A 15,250-nucleotide genomic window follows, 5' to 3' on the forward strand; every position below is an offset into this window, starting at 1 on the left:
ATTAATGTGGCAAGGTTTTGTAAGTTCAGTTCCAGTCTCTTTGTTTCAGTCAAAGAGAGTGAGAGGGTGACTCCAGCCTTCAGCCATAAAGTTTTACGACTTGTTATCTGATCTGTGGAATGCAGAGACATCTCTGGCTGAGGGTCTCCTAAAGCTGAAAAGGGATTTTAGCATGAAAGTTCATTAAACAAACATCCATAGCATATAATTGAAAGTCATTGTCTTTTAAAAAGAAGAAGTTATTCCAGGGGTTTAAATGTTCACAGGAGCTCCATCCTTCTGTGAATGAAAACCTACAGAAATACAAATGTCTCAATCCTCCTATAGAGATAGGTGTTGGTCAGTGCTGGAGAGGGACAGCTTATCTGAGTTTTGATCAGCTCAGGAATTCCAGGGCCTTTGCAGTCTTGCTACAGCACCGAGGGTGCCAAGGACAGGTGGTGCAAGGGCACCGACTGTCCAAGGCACCAGCGTTGCCTTGGGCCCTATTGAAACCCTCGGGTTTATTATTATTAGGGTCCGAGCACCGAGGTGCCGAGGACAGGCGGTGCAAGGGCACCGACTGTCCAAGGCACCCTCGGTGGACCCTATTGGAACCTTAGGGATTTTTTTTTCCTATTTTGTTATTATTATTATTCTGCCAAAACAACTGCATTTTTCAGGGCCTGAACATGCTCGAAAAGTCATGAAAATTTGCACACACATCAGAACTGGCGAAAAATTTCATATTTTTTAGGGCATGTGGAGGTGTGTGGCAGAATGGCTCCATTGAACCCCCTACAAAATTTTAAATGAGGCCAACTCAGAGGACATTTGGTCTAGAGCTACAAAATTTGGGAGGCATATGCAGCACATCAGGAAACACAAAAAAGTCAATCACGGCCATGCTCTAAACTCAACAGGAAGTGTGCCATCATGCGTTAACTGTAAAAAATCTCTGATGAACTCCTCCTCGGTGGTAAGTCTGACAGACCTGAAATTTTTCCAGTACATACAGCAGACCTTCCTCAGCAAAAGTTATTAAAATCTTCCTCCATAGTCAAAGGGTGTGGTCGTGGCGCCCTGTAAAAATTTGATCCTTCGCCATGAAACAGGAAATGCTGTCTAACTCTCATGAACATGCTCCAATCTGAATGAAACTTTACATGTATAATCAGAGACCTGCCTTGATGACATCCATCTGGCAGTATTCATTCACAGTCACAGTGCCACCTTGTGGTATCAAGAATTTGACATTTTTTACACTTTCATGCACTATTCTTAGCCTGTTGCTCAGATTCACCTCAGATGTGGTGACATAAGCCTGAACACATTGATGATGAATCCCAGAAAAAATGGTGACGTGTCATAAAAAGGCGTGTCTGTGGCGGCGCAGCGAAATTTGATGTTTCGCCATAAAAATTTAAGTGTTCATATCTCAGCTGCAAAAGATCTTATCTGGCCCAAACTTCATGTGCTGAACACTATGCCCAGTCTGAAGACATCCACACTCATAAATGTTGAAATAGTCATAGCGCCACCTATTGGTAACAGGACATTTAGGCATTACATTTACACATCCCATTGCCCACAACTTTGTCCTATCACACATCACTGTCGACCCAAGGAAGGACACTGTATGCTTCTCAGCACTGCATGTGCTATAGCGCCCCCTGCAGTATTTTTAATAAACAGCCCCTGCAGCATGTTTCACCTACATCCACCAAATTTGAAAGGCATATAGACCACACCAGGACACACAAAAATGCCTCTTGGAGCCATCCCCTAAACCCAACAAGAAGTCCGCCATTTTGAATGAAGTGGAAAAATTTTCTCTTTTTTTTTTTATTTTTGAGACTCCTCCTAGGGTTTAACTCCTAGAGAGCTAAAATTTTGCCAGGATATACAACACGATCTTCTGATCAAAAGTTCTTAAAAGATTCTTCCAGAGTCAAAAGGTGTGGACATGGCGACCTCCAGAATTTTGATGGTTCGCCATGAAACATCAAGTGCTACCTAACTATCCTCTGCATGCTCCAATCTTACTCAGACCTCACATGATTAAACACAGTCCTGTCCTGATCACAGTTATAGGCCAAAATACATTCACAGCATGTGCCATAGCGCCCACTACGGCATTTAAAAAATGGCCTCCAAAGAGAGTTTCACCTATGACTATGAAATTTTGCATGCATATGTAGCACGTAAGTGCAAACAAAAAAGTCTCTTGGAGTCATTCTCTAAACCCAACAGGAAGTCCGAGATTTTGAATTAAATGTCAGATTTTTGGTGTTTTTGATCATTTTTTAACAATTGATTTCTCACAGGCAATAACTCCAAAACATCAGAATTTGAGACAATATATAAAACACGCCTTCAGGTTGAATATTTGTGAAAATTGATCACAAAACACAAAGGGTGTGGCCATGGCGGCCAACTGAACTTTAATGTTACGCCATGAAGCAGGGCGTCTTGTGTAAATCCCCTGTACATGCTGCAATCTGCCTCAAACTTTACATGTTTGATCAGAGTGCAGTCCTGATGAGTTTCATAGACCAATATACAGTCACAGAGATAGCGCCACCTGGTGGATGGACAGAAAGTGCTGCATAAATAGCCTGGCCATGCTCCAATCTGCCTGAAATTTGACCTGTGTACTCAGAATCCAGCCCTCGTCACATTCATGGGCCTAAATACACTCTCAGTCGCAGCATTGCCTGGTGGAATGCTTGGGGTCGCCGACCAGCAAGGATGCGAGGACCCGTTCAACGCTGCTTGCAGCTTTAATTATTATTATACTTTCTACGTCTGCGGGGGAAATTGCATTTTTGGCGGCCTTATCATACCCCAACGAGCGTCAAATTTGGCCTGCACATTAGGACTGGCGAAAAATGTGATATTTTATGGGAGTTGCACATGTGTGTGGAAAAATGGCTCCATAGTGCCCCCTACAAAATTGAAAAAAGTGGTCATTAAGTCAACTGCCATGACGTTTCATGTACAGCTACAATATTTGACAGTCGTGCACCACATGAGGACACACAAAAAAGTCAATCACGACCATGCTGTAAACCCAACAGGAAGTCAGCCATCTTGAATAACCTCCAAATATTTCCAGATTAATAACTCATCAGGAGTAAGTCCGACAAGGCTCAAATTTGGCCAGTATATGCAACACTCCTTCACCATGAAAAGTTATCAAAATACTCTGCAAAAGTTAAAGGGCGTGGTCATGGCGACTCCGCAAAATATTGATCCTTCGCCATGAAACAGGAAGTGGTGTCTAACTCTCCTGAACATTCTCCAATCTGCCTGAAATTTTACTTGTATGATCAGAGTCCCACCCTGATGACATCTGTGTGGTTATATACATTGACAGTCATAGCACCACCTTGTGGTATCAGGAAATACACTTTTTTTACACTTTGATGTACTATTCACAGCCGGATGGTCAGATTCCCCTCAAATTTGGTGACAGAAGCCTGAACACGTTCATGATGATTCCCAGAGAAGATGGTGACTTAAGGTCAAAAGGCGTGTCTGTGGCGGTGCGGCGAATTTCAATTTTTCGCCATGAAAATTGAATTCATTATATCTCAGCTGGAAATAGTCCAATCTGGACCAAATTTCACATGATGGACACCAGTCCGAGTCTGAACATATCCACATTCATAAATTTGAAAGTACTCATGTTGCCACCTATTGACAATTATATGTTTTGGTCATTACATTTGCACATCCCATGACCCTATATGGATACAACAAGTGTCATATCGTTCTGAAATTTGGACAGATCACTGTTCATGCCTTGACAATGCCACAGTGTAAAGATTTTCACGATTAATAAAACGCTGTTACCGTGGCAACAAATCATTGCTGTAACAAATAAAGTACTTTCTGATAGCTTAAAAATGCTCAGTAGCTCACCAAAATTAACACACACATCATGACTGGTAAACCATTTCAGGTTTTATGGGAATTTCATCTGATTGTGTCAAAATGGCTCCATAGCACCACCTGGAAAATTTCAAACAATTACTACGACCAGTACATGTAACAGACAGCTCTGAAAATGGGGAGGCATATGTAACGGGTCAAGACACACAAAAATGTAATTGACATCAATGCTCCAAATCCAACAGGAAGTCGGCCATTTTGAATTATATGTCAGATGTATTTACGATTTTGGCTCATTTTTGACTATTTTCAAAAGCTATATACTCAAACAGGGTAACACTGAGAGAGCTCAAATTTGGCCAGGATGTACAGCAGACATGGGTGATCAAAAGTTATCAAAATGCTTCGCAAAAGTCTAACGGCGTGGAAATGGCGACCCCTGGAACTTGACAATTCACCATGTCACAGAAAATACTGTGTAACTGTCCCATACACGCTACAATCTGCATCAAACTTTACTTGTATGATCAGGGTCCTGCCCTGATCACATCTATATGCTGATATACAGTCATAGTCATAGCGCCACCTGCTGGAGGGAAGGAAATGCTCTATAACTAGCCTACACATACTCCGATCTGACTGAAACTTTACATGTGTCATTAGAGTCCAGTCCTCATCACATCCAAGGCCCAACATACACTGTCTGTTGCAGCGCCACCTGCTGGATGGACAGGAAAAGCTGTAAAACTCGCCTGAACATGCTCCAATCTGCCTGAAATTTTGCATGTGTGATCAGAGTCCACTCCTCATGGCATATCCATAGGCCGACATACACTCTCGGTCACAGCACCACCTGGTGGACGTGCGTGGATTCGCCGACAAGCAGAGATGCGAGGACCCGTTCATCACTGCTTACAGCTTTAATTCTTTTTGTCATTCTAAAAGTTGTTAATAATACATGGATGTAATCTGCTTGATACTGACATCTAAAAACACCATGTTCATTGTACAACACCTGTTCTGGTCCCCTAAAGAAAGAAGGAAAACGTGACAAGTTATGTGTAACTGCTTTGGCTTTATTAAAACATCGCTTTAAACAACGTTTGTAAACACAACAGACCCAGCTGTACCATTCAAATGTTTAAAATAAAACTGCAACTTGGTGCACATATTTAAATTAAACTAAATAATCCCAGTGTATAAACAGAAAAGTCACATTATACCTCAATGGCATTGCAAGGCTGCAGTAAATAATTTGATGAATTAACATAAAATAATAGCATCTCCACTAGAACAATGTAGGTAGTACTCAGTAAGTTACACATGGCTTCTTAAGACACACAATCAAAACAATAAAAATCTAGGCTATACACCTGATTTGCTGCACCAAAACAAAAACAGACAAGCAAGGGTAAACCGTGATACTGCAGTCTAGTGTCTTCTTTTGCATGCAGCCGCTGATGCTGTAAAACACTCATGAAACTAAATATTAGAATGAACACTATTCCAATAGTCACATTATGTTCACTGAAAACAATAAAACATGCCAGCTGCCTGACGTTGAACTGAAAATACTTAAGCTGCCTTGTCTTGCAACATGAGGGACAGATTTTTCTTCAGAAAGATTAACATTTCAGCCTTCTCAGCTGTCAGTCTGCTCCTTTTTTATCAATAATGTTGAAGACCGTGCTAAAGAGTCTCGCACTCTCCACACTTAAAAAAAGTAATTTAGCAGCCGTGGCTGCCAAGGAGGGCAGTCTCCCAGGTGTGGGATGAATAATTTCTATTCTTTTCTATTGTTAACTGGTCCAATAAAATAACAATAATAAATGATTAATGTACAAAGTTTTTAGTCTAATTAAGTATAGTACTTATGTATAAAGCACTAGACATATACCACGTCTTGCATTCTTGGGGGAGTCCAATTTTAAATAGGGAGATATAAAGTTTTCTCAGTGAACAATTGTTTTATTGACACGTGTACAACACTCATGCGAGTGAAGCTGAGAGCAGCGTAGGATCTCCCCTGATGCCATTTAGACACCGGTGGGGTGGACAGGAGGAGAGACCTGTCACCTGATCATATTTAACACGAAAACATGGCCACAGTTCGCTACTTAATCACATTTAACCCGAAAAAAAGTAGAAAACAACAACAAAAAACAGTAAACGTACAACAGAAAATCCGTCAAGTGGCCACAGAGTGAAACGTAAGGCGCACGCGTTCACGCGAAGGGGGATTTTTCCGGAGGGTCGAAAAATACTACAACAACCCACGTTTTCCACCACACAAGGTGGTTGGTCATCCAGCAAAATGAACTCGACAATTTTCTCTCTTATATTTTGGCGTTGGAGCGAGTTTTGTACTCTTCTGTAGTGCTTCCTGCAATGATGGTTGCCGCGGTTCACTTTTTGTTTTGCACGCGCCTGTAAAAAGTCTCCGTACTGCTTTCCACGATGCTTCTGCAGATGGTTTATTAAGTTCGTTGTGTTAAAATGTCCGGTGTTGCTGCCACCCCTTGAGACACTCATTTTGCAAACGTTGCACAGCTATTTTACTCTTCTCCTCCGTTTGCATATAGTAATTCCACACGGCAGACACGACCACAGCTCAGGCTTCTGCAGGCTTCTGTTCACTCTCTGCTCACGTGACAAAAACACGGGCACATGGCAACCATGGCAACAGCTTGTCTGTGTTACGGCATGTCGTGAAAAGTGAAGACGAGGATATATGAGATAGATTGGGCTTATGAATTGGATCGGACGGTTTCAAATAAAAGGACTTCGATGTCCGATCCAGTCACTTTAGCCTGGATCGGACTCGATACCGATCCAGCGGATCGGATCGGACCGTCCCTAATTAGAATGTCTCATTTGACTACTTTAAAACTCATTTTTGGTCTCAGACCCATCTGGGATACTGTGCTGTCATGGAGACTAGATGCTTCACTCTGCACAGATGCTTCACTAACTTTTACTATAGCCGGCATGCAAGGCATTTGTCAATTGTAGTGTCTCTTAAAGAGCAGATGTGAAAGTGAGGTGTTTTGGGATCAGTTTAATTTATTTGTTCGTCTGCATCTTTGATGCAGATTTGGACATTGGCATAATATGGAAGTGAAAGCAGTGCACTTCTTATTTAAATGTAATAGTGACATTAAAACTTTTTGTCTCTAACATCAGTGAATATGATAAATAGGCTAATTGTGAGCTAAAAAAAAGAAGAGTGATCAACACTTCGACCATAATTATGCATCCTTAGTTAGATGTATGGAAGTAGCCCAGTTACAGAAACGATGATGTGACCAAAAACAAGTACTCTGTCCGCACTGTCTTGCAATTGTAGTCACTACATGACTATTTTGTTTTGACAATTTAAATGTGACAGTGTAAAGCTCTGTATGATTAGTGGAAAGTCACACTGAATGTCATCCAAAGCAAAAAACTGTTTTGGATACCTTTGCTGGTGTTACACCATTTGAGTTCAAAGCAGTTAGTAATCAAGCCATCTGCTGAGGAATTCCTCCCTTTTTGTCAGTAATATATATATATATCACAGAAAAACAAAACATTGTATTGTCTTTTTGTCCCCATTGTTAAGCAACCATACCATCTGCACATTTGTTTAGGTTTTTTCAAATACATCATAGAGTTCCATCAAGGGGGAGTTCTTTGCAAGAAACACAACCAGTTCCCCAGAACTAAGTTCCCTGGGCTTAGAAGAACTAACTTTCTCCTAGCAACAGACCTGTTGCTTACTTTTTCCAATTCTTTCTCTTGCTTTTTAAACTGTAGGTGGCGACAGCGATTGTGGAGTCAGGCAAGAACATGTCAGCAGAGCAAAAGAAAACTGATCGCTGTCCTCTGCTCTATGAATGGCACAAGAAACAGTATATCGGCGCTGCCCACGGTCTGGCTGGCATCTATTGCATGCTCATGCAGGTAGGAGTGGACAAGAGACAGAGTGGGTACTGCTTGGTCACCAGAGAGTTTCTTTGCTTTAACTTCCTAAAGTCATGCAACATTGCTAATGTGCTTGCAAAGGTGTTTTGGGGACAGAGAATGAAGCTGTGCAAAATTGTGACATGTTTAACAGCCCGATCCTGCACTCCACTGCAACCAAAGCCAATGACAAACTTTCTTTCACAAGCCAATCATTTTACCATAACCTATATGCTTGTTCTATTTACATTTCACCTGAACTGCAGAATTGATTACTGCATAATAAAAATAAGTAAAACACTGCTTCAATATTTGAAGTTTTGGTAGAGTTTCTCATTAACCCTGTTGCAATAATGATAATCTACCTTAGCCAGAGGTTCAACCTTTTTGTCAAAAAATATTCAACGGCTTTGTTCAACTTTACCATACATACTTTCAAATGAACAGAAAGTGTTTGGTGTTTTTAATTATTCAAGTAATGTCTATGAAATAAAATAAAACTAATATTTAGGCATAATTAAAACAACTGAAGTCTGCGCAATGGCTGCTCCACCACGCTCCGGGGGAGAGAGAGATATACCACCGCTGAGTTGGTAATGACAGCAAACGCCTCTAATCACGTTTTCACTAAACATTGACACAATTAGTAAAACAATAATAAAACATTTCTCTCATCATAAAAGTTCTTTTAGTGCACGCTAAAGACCTCTGATATCCGCTCTGCTACGAGGCAGAGGGAAAGAGAGAGAGAGACACACGCGCACGCACACACGACATGCATCTTAACCTCAGCCCGGCGTTCACTGAATTAAACTCCTGCAAACACCACGGAACTGAATTGACAATGTTGACATTACTTACTCCTTAAACCAGTGTTTGCAGCAGTACATAATAACCTACAACTATGTCTACAGCTCCTTAAATACAATGGTCAGCAGTTAAAGGCGAAGCATTCAGCAGCATTCCCGTTTTTCTGACCCACAAACTTAATAACTGTATTTGCAAGCATGTGTATTACATGCACTTCGCATTCATGTTTCAAATTTCAAAATGGGTGGAAATATTTCAACTAATTTAACAGTTAGAGGCTTTGAAAGTTTAAAACTTCCCGTTGTCCTGAAACAGCTTCTTTCACCACTCTACCAGTGGGGAGGGGTAACCAGTGTTGCCAACTCCTCAGTAAGGAAAGTCGCTGTTGGCTGTCCTAAAAGTCGCTAGAAGCCGCTAAATGACGTCATCTCCTAATTTGCATATTTCCCAGTTTGCATGTAATTGTAATCAACGTTGTAGGAGAGAGGAATAACGTTGTGGAAGAGACCAAAAAGTGAGTATAAAACACCCAAAATATGTTTTTGTACTAGAGGCTAAATGCTGTGTTTTATTTTAGTATTTAGTATTTTAGAAGAAACATTTTCATTTATATCCCGCTCCGTAAGTCTGGATGGGATCTGCTGTGAAAAGTGTTACCAATGGTAACTCATACCTCTTTCCTTACTGTGGGGACTGCTGTGGGGTTACTGGACTGACAGCCTGTGCTCTGGGAGGGGGAGAAGCTCACAGCAGCACCTGCTGCTCGTTGAAAACAGTAACTGCAGAATGATCCGAGTTTTCCTGTCAGTCTCCAAAACGGCAGAAAAAGTCGCTAGATTTGTCGCTGGTCACTTTTGACAAAAAACAGTCGCTAGGACGCTTTGGAAAGTCGCTAGATTTAGTGAGAAAGTCGCTTAGTTGGCAAGACTGGGGGTGACGCTGCATGTGTGCTGCAGGGTCTTCTGGCAACACAGAGCTGCCCGTGGATGCCTGTTTGTAAATCATGCCAGGGAAAAATAAATCCACGAACCCACCCGCCTATCGGCCAATGCCAATACAAGTAAAAAAACTCAAATATCGGCCCGCCGATGTATCGGTCTATCCTTAGTCCTGATCTAATCTCAAAAGTCAGGATTAGGGCCGATCAATGTGTTTTCTGATCGGTATCAGTTTTCACCTAAGCTCAATCATCTGTTTTTATCTACTGTTACACAAGCGTTATAAAGGGAGAGCAGGACATTAGGGACGCAAGTCGATAACACAAATTGACAGAGGACATCTGTTCTGTGCTGATATTACTGTTTTAGTCAACAGACACAAGATTTGGGGCCATAAAGTTAGCTCTGTTGCATATGCTGACCATTTACTAAACCTGCTAAAACAGATGATCCAACTTTGAAAGCCACTTTAAGCGAGGACTGGCCAGCAGTATCAAGGCTTTGTACTAATCTGTCTAGCTCTCAAATTTTTAATTTTTTACTCCATTGGTCATCACATATTTCATGTGAACAACACAATGCAACACCATCGGTGTCTCCCTGGATAGTCTGACTGAGTGGCATTCTTCCTGTTGAATGTTACACCTTCCCCCTCTCTATGATGCTTGGCTTTTCACTCAGCCTTCCACTATAGTCATTCAGAATAACTACAAATACACAGCAAAGCAGTTTGAAGTGAAGTTTACGAATGTGACAATGTTACTGCATTACATTGTGAGTCCCTACAGTCACTACCAGCTGTAAAACTCAATTTCCACAATTCTTGTTCTCCTCCTCCCCAGTGTCGGCAAATCAGGACAGTATTTACTGTCCTTTTTTAAGTAGAATATTATAGCATATTAGAAATTAAATCAAGCTCTGTCTCTGTCTCTCTTTAGCCTGCAGCAAAGATCCATCCAGACATGCTTTCAGAGCTGGTTCGTCCCAGCATCGACTATGTCCGCCACAAGAAGTTTCGTTCAGGGAACTTTCCATCATCCCTGAGCAATGAGAGTGACAGGCTGGTTCACTGGTGCCACGGAGCTCCTGGTGTCATCCATATGCTTATTATGGCCCATAAGGTGAGACTGATCTGTGTTTGTGCTGTGAAGTTAAGTTTAGCGATTTCGTGTGTGAGAGCAGAGATTACAGCCACCTGTCAGTCTTAACCACAACACTGGCACCTTGTGGTATGGCTCTGCAGTGCATGGACATATACAATATATACTGGTATATACATGACAGAATGTAGCATGGTGGCATTTTCATGAAAACAATTGTAAAACAGTTTTATATATTTTATTGAACATACAAATTACCATTTCACTGATGCAAATTTGAGCAGTTTTTGATAAATCTGAGGTGTGAATATTGTAAATCAGACTAAATGCAAATTTCACTTGCCTGGCAGTGTGCATAAACACATACATACACACGTGGACAAAATTGTTGGTACCCCTCAGTTAAAGAAGGAAAAACCCACAATTCTCACTGAAATCACTTGAAACTCACAAAAGTAACAATAAATAAAAATTTATTGAAAATTAAATAATCAAAAACAGCCATTACTTTTGAATTGTTGATTAACATAATTATTTAAAAAAACAAACTACTGAAACAGGCCTGGACAAAAATGATGGTACCTCTATAAAAGATTGAAAACTATTTGACCAGAGTGACATGATTAACTCAGGTGTGTCATTTAATTGACATCACAGGTGTTTCCAAACTCATAATCAGTCAGTCTGCCTATTTAAAGGGAGACAAGTAGTCACCCTGCTGTTTGGTGAAAAGGTGTGTACCACACTGAACATGGACAACAGAAAGCGAAGGAGAGAATTGTCCCAGGACATCCAAAAAAAAATGATAGACAAACATCTTAAAGGTAAAGGCTATAAGACCATCTCTAAACAGCTTGAAGTTCCTGTGACAACAGTGGCTCATATTATTCAGAAGTTCAAGACCCACGGGACAGTAGCCAACCTCCCTGGACGTGGCCGCAAGAGGAAAATTGATGACAAATTGAAGAGACGGATCGTTCGAATTGTATCCAAAGAGCCCAGAGCAACCTCCAAAGAAATTAAAGGTGAACTCCAAGGCCAAGGTACATCAGTGTCAGATCGCACCATTCGTTGTTGTTTGAGCCAAAGCGGACTTCATGGGAGACGACCAAGGAGGACACCACTGCTGAAAAAAACTCATAAAAAAGCGAGACTGGAATTTGCAAAAATGCATGTTGACAAGCCACAAAGCTTCTGGGAGAATGTCCTTTGGACAGATGAGACCAAACTGGAGCTTTTTGGTAAGGCACATCAACTCTATGTTCATAGACTCAAAAACCAAGCATACGAAGAAAAGAACACTGTCCCTACGGTGAAACATGGAGGAGGCTCAGTAATGTTTTGGGGCTGCTTTGCTGCATCTGGCACAGGGTGTCTTGAAAGTGTGCAAGGTACGATGAAATCTGAAGACTATCAAGGCATTCTGGAGAGAAATGTGCTGCCTAGTGTCAGAAAGCTTGGTCTCAGTCGCAGGTCATGGGTCTTCCAACAGGACAACGATCCAAAACACACAGCCAAAAACACCCAAGAATGGCTGAGAGAAAAGCGTTGGACTATTCTAAAGTGGCCTTCTATGAGCCCAGATCTGAATCCCATTGAACATATGTGGAAGGAGCTGAAACATGCCATTTGGAGAAGACACCCATCAAACCTGAGACAACTGGAGCTGTTTGCTCATGAGGAGTGGGCCAAAATACCTGTTGACAGCTGCAGAACGCTCATTGACAAATACAGAAATCGTTTAATTGCAGTGATTGCCTCAAAAGGTTGTGCAACAAAATATTAAGTTATGGGTACCATCATTTTTGTCCAGCCCTATTTCATTAGTTTGTTTTTTTAAATAATTATGTTAATCAACAATTCAAAAGTGATGGCTGATTTTGATTATTTAATTTTCAATAAATTTTTATTTATTGTTACTTTTGTGAGTTTCAAGTGATTTCAGTGAGAATTGTGGGTTTTTCCTTCTTTAACTGAGGGGTACCAACAATTTTGTCCACGTGTGTACACATATTGCAGTAGTGCTCTGTAGGGCTAACTTGTTCTTTTCTTGCTCCATTAGGAAGCCAGTTGGCAGTTCTTATGCTGCCATTTTGGCATGCACATTCCTCTCACTAATGCAGTGACTCTTTGGCACAGCACACAGAACAAAGCACAACGGGAGACATGATTGCTTATCTCACTGTTCCACTACTAACAGAAGACACAAAAAATCTGCCATTTATTGCTGCAGAAAGACTACTTGAATAACTAGCTATTTTTCCAGTGGAAGATTTTAGGTCACACTGTATTCCGTGTGGCTGTTGTAATTATATGTATTTTTTACAGTAAATTGGAGGTTGGATAATGTTTTCAGAAAACTAATTAATTAAAGAAAAGACTTTTAAAAGCAGTGTTAAAGTTGATGATCCAAGACCAATTGTAGACAGCCAAAAGAATGCAAATGGTGTCACATTGGGAACAAATGAAGTAAACACCAGCTACTCAACAACTAGTCTGACCAACTAGACTGGACTGCATGTAGAAGCTTGCCACTGACTGTGCATTTCATGCGGCTTTCTCCTTCCCTGCCACTATTGAATGAATGAATGAATACATACACACACACACACACACACACACACACACACACACACACACACACACACACACACACACATACACACACACACCCTGTCAAAAGTTTTGAGACGGGTTCTAATTTATTTGAATGACAAAATGTCTCAAAACTTTTGACAAGAGGTGTGTATATATATCAATCCACTTCACTATGGCAACAACAAAAGCAACCTAAACAGTAAAAATTCTAAATTTTACCAAAGATTTGAATCGTGGAGTAAAGCACCACTAGTATTTTCCATGAATTAGTCATTTTAATACCTGGCTCACCTCCCTGAATGCAACAGTTCAATCAATCCTCTATTAGTATTTTCAGGGGACACTATCTGAACTGCCGGATGGTCTGACAAGACTACTCAATGACAGACATCCAGATCTGAACACAAAATTGAAACTGTAATAGTGCCTCAGTTGTTACTTTATAATAACATGTCATCATGATGTTCACATCCTGATATGTTGCTGTTACTGTCTGCGAACAGTAACAGCTACATCTGCACTGCAGGAGTAATCCACACACGTTAACAGAGGCTAACTTAACGTGTTCAGGCTAATATAACAATGGTTCATAATTTAAGCTAGGTGCTGCTAATAATGTTAGCTTAACAGCACTGTTAAGCCTGTCAACATAAAGCAGTGTGTGATTGTGCTGTGTGCAACAGCCTGTGTGGTTTCCTTCATGGGCCTGTCACATCAGCATGAGGAACGCTTTGGGTAGGAGAGACAGCTACGAAGTAGACCCACATACAATATCCAAAGCTTGCCAGAGGCACAGCAATTACAACAAAAAAGTCCTTACAATGAAACTCGATGTGTGAGTTAAAAATGCGTTATGGCTTGTTTTGAGTACTTCAAGGCTACATCATACTGTCTTTTTTTGTAATTAAAATATTTTTTAATGTATTTATTACCCCTAACCTATTTACTAGTTGCATTCATATTTCGAAATATCAGACAGCTGGGCACTGCAATAGATTATGCTACAGCTCTATGAAAACATTGACTTCTTTTGTTTTTTTTGTTGTTTAGGGGGGTACAATATTGTTTTCCATGACAGTCTTTTTGTTACATGAAGGCTCAATCCCAAGATATTTCTAATAAAGAGTTGATGGTGAAATATTGGTAAAGTATTGGTTGAGACACTTATGTACAAACCATTTTATTCTGATTTGGACTGATCTTAAGAGTGCCATTAATTATTCACCACTTACCAGTTAACCAAAATGGTTATGGAGCTTTATGCGAGCTAAACAATTTTCATAATAGTTGTTCACTGTTTTAAGCTTGCTGACTGTTTTCTTTGTATGATGAGATTAGAGTCAGTATGTCAGAATCAAATTCTTCATACAACTGAACGTAGCTGGTAGCCACAATAGTTGAATAGTGCCCTGCTGCCTTCTGGTCAAAATACATACACACGTGGACAAAATTGTTGGTACCCCTCAGTTAAAGAAGGAAAAACCCACAATTCTCACTGAAATCACTTGAAACTCACAAAAGTAAAAATAAATAAAAATTTATTGAAAATTAAATAATCAAAATCAGCCATCACTTTTGAATTATTGATTAACATAATTATTTAAAAAAACAAACTAATGAAATAGGGCTGGACAAAAATGATGGTACCCATAACTTAATATTTTGTTGCACAACCTTTTGAGGCAATCACTGCAATTAAACGATTTCTGTATTTGTCAATGAGCGTTCTGCCGCTGTCAACAGGTATTTTGGCCCACTCCTCATGAGCAAACAGCTCCAGTTGTCTCAGGTTTGATGGGTGTCTTCTCCAAATGGCATGTTTCAGCTCCTTCCACATATGTTCAATGGGATTCAGATCTGGGCTCATAGAAGGCCACTTTAGAATAGTCCAACGCTTTTCTCTCAGCCATTCTTGGGTGTTTTTGGCTGTGTGTTTTGGATGGTTGTCCTGTTGGAAGACCCATGACCTGCGACTGAGACCAAGCT

The 15,250-nt window shown here is 40.6% G+C and overlaps 1 protein-coding gene across 5 annotated transcripts in view; it reads left to right on the forward strand.

The window, feature by feature from the left end:
- The window catches only part of lancl2 (LanC lantibiotic synthetase component C-like 2 (bacterial)), a 105,731-nt gene that overhangs the window by 53,698 nt on the left and 36,783 nt on the right, over positions 1-15,250 (forward strand). For 4 of the 5 annotated variants that reach the window (XM_051940820.1, XM_022208054.2, XM_051940822.1 and 1 more), the window contains 2 exons: positions 7,672-7,818; positions 10,505-10,687. In XM_051940820.1, coding sequence (XP_051796780.1) covers positions 7,672-7,818; positions 10,505-10,687 — 330 coding nt within the window. The remainder of the gene's footprint in view (positions 1-7,671; positions 7,819-10,504; positions 10,688-15,250) is intronic. The other variant, XM_051940821.1, reaches the window with a different exon arrangement.

This window comes from Acanthochromis polyacanthus, chromosome 20, assembly GCF_021347895.1.
Source record: "Acanthochromis polyacanthus isolate Apoly-LR-REF ecotype Palm Island chromosome 20, KAUST_Apoly_ChrSc, whole genome shotgun sequence".
NCBI lineage: Eukaryota > Metazoa > Chordata > Actinopteri > Pomacentridae > Acanthochromis > Acanthochromis polyacanthus.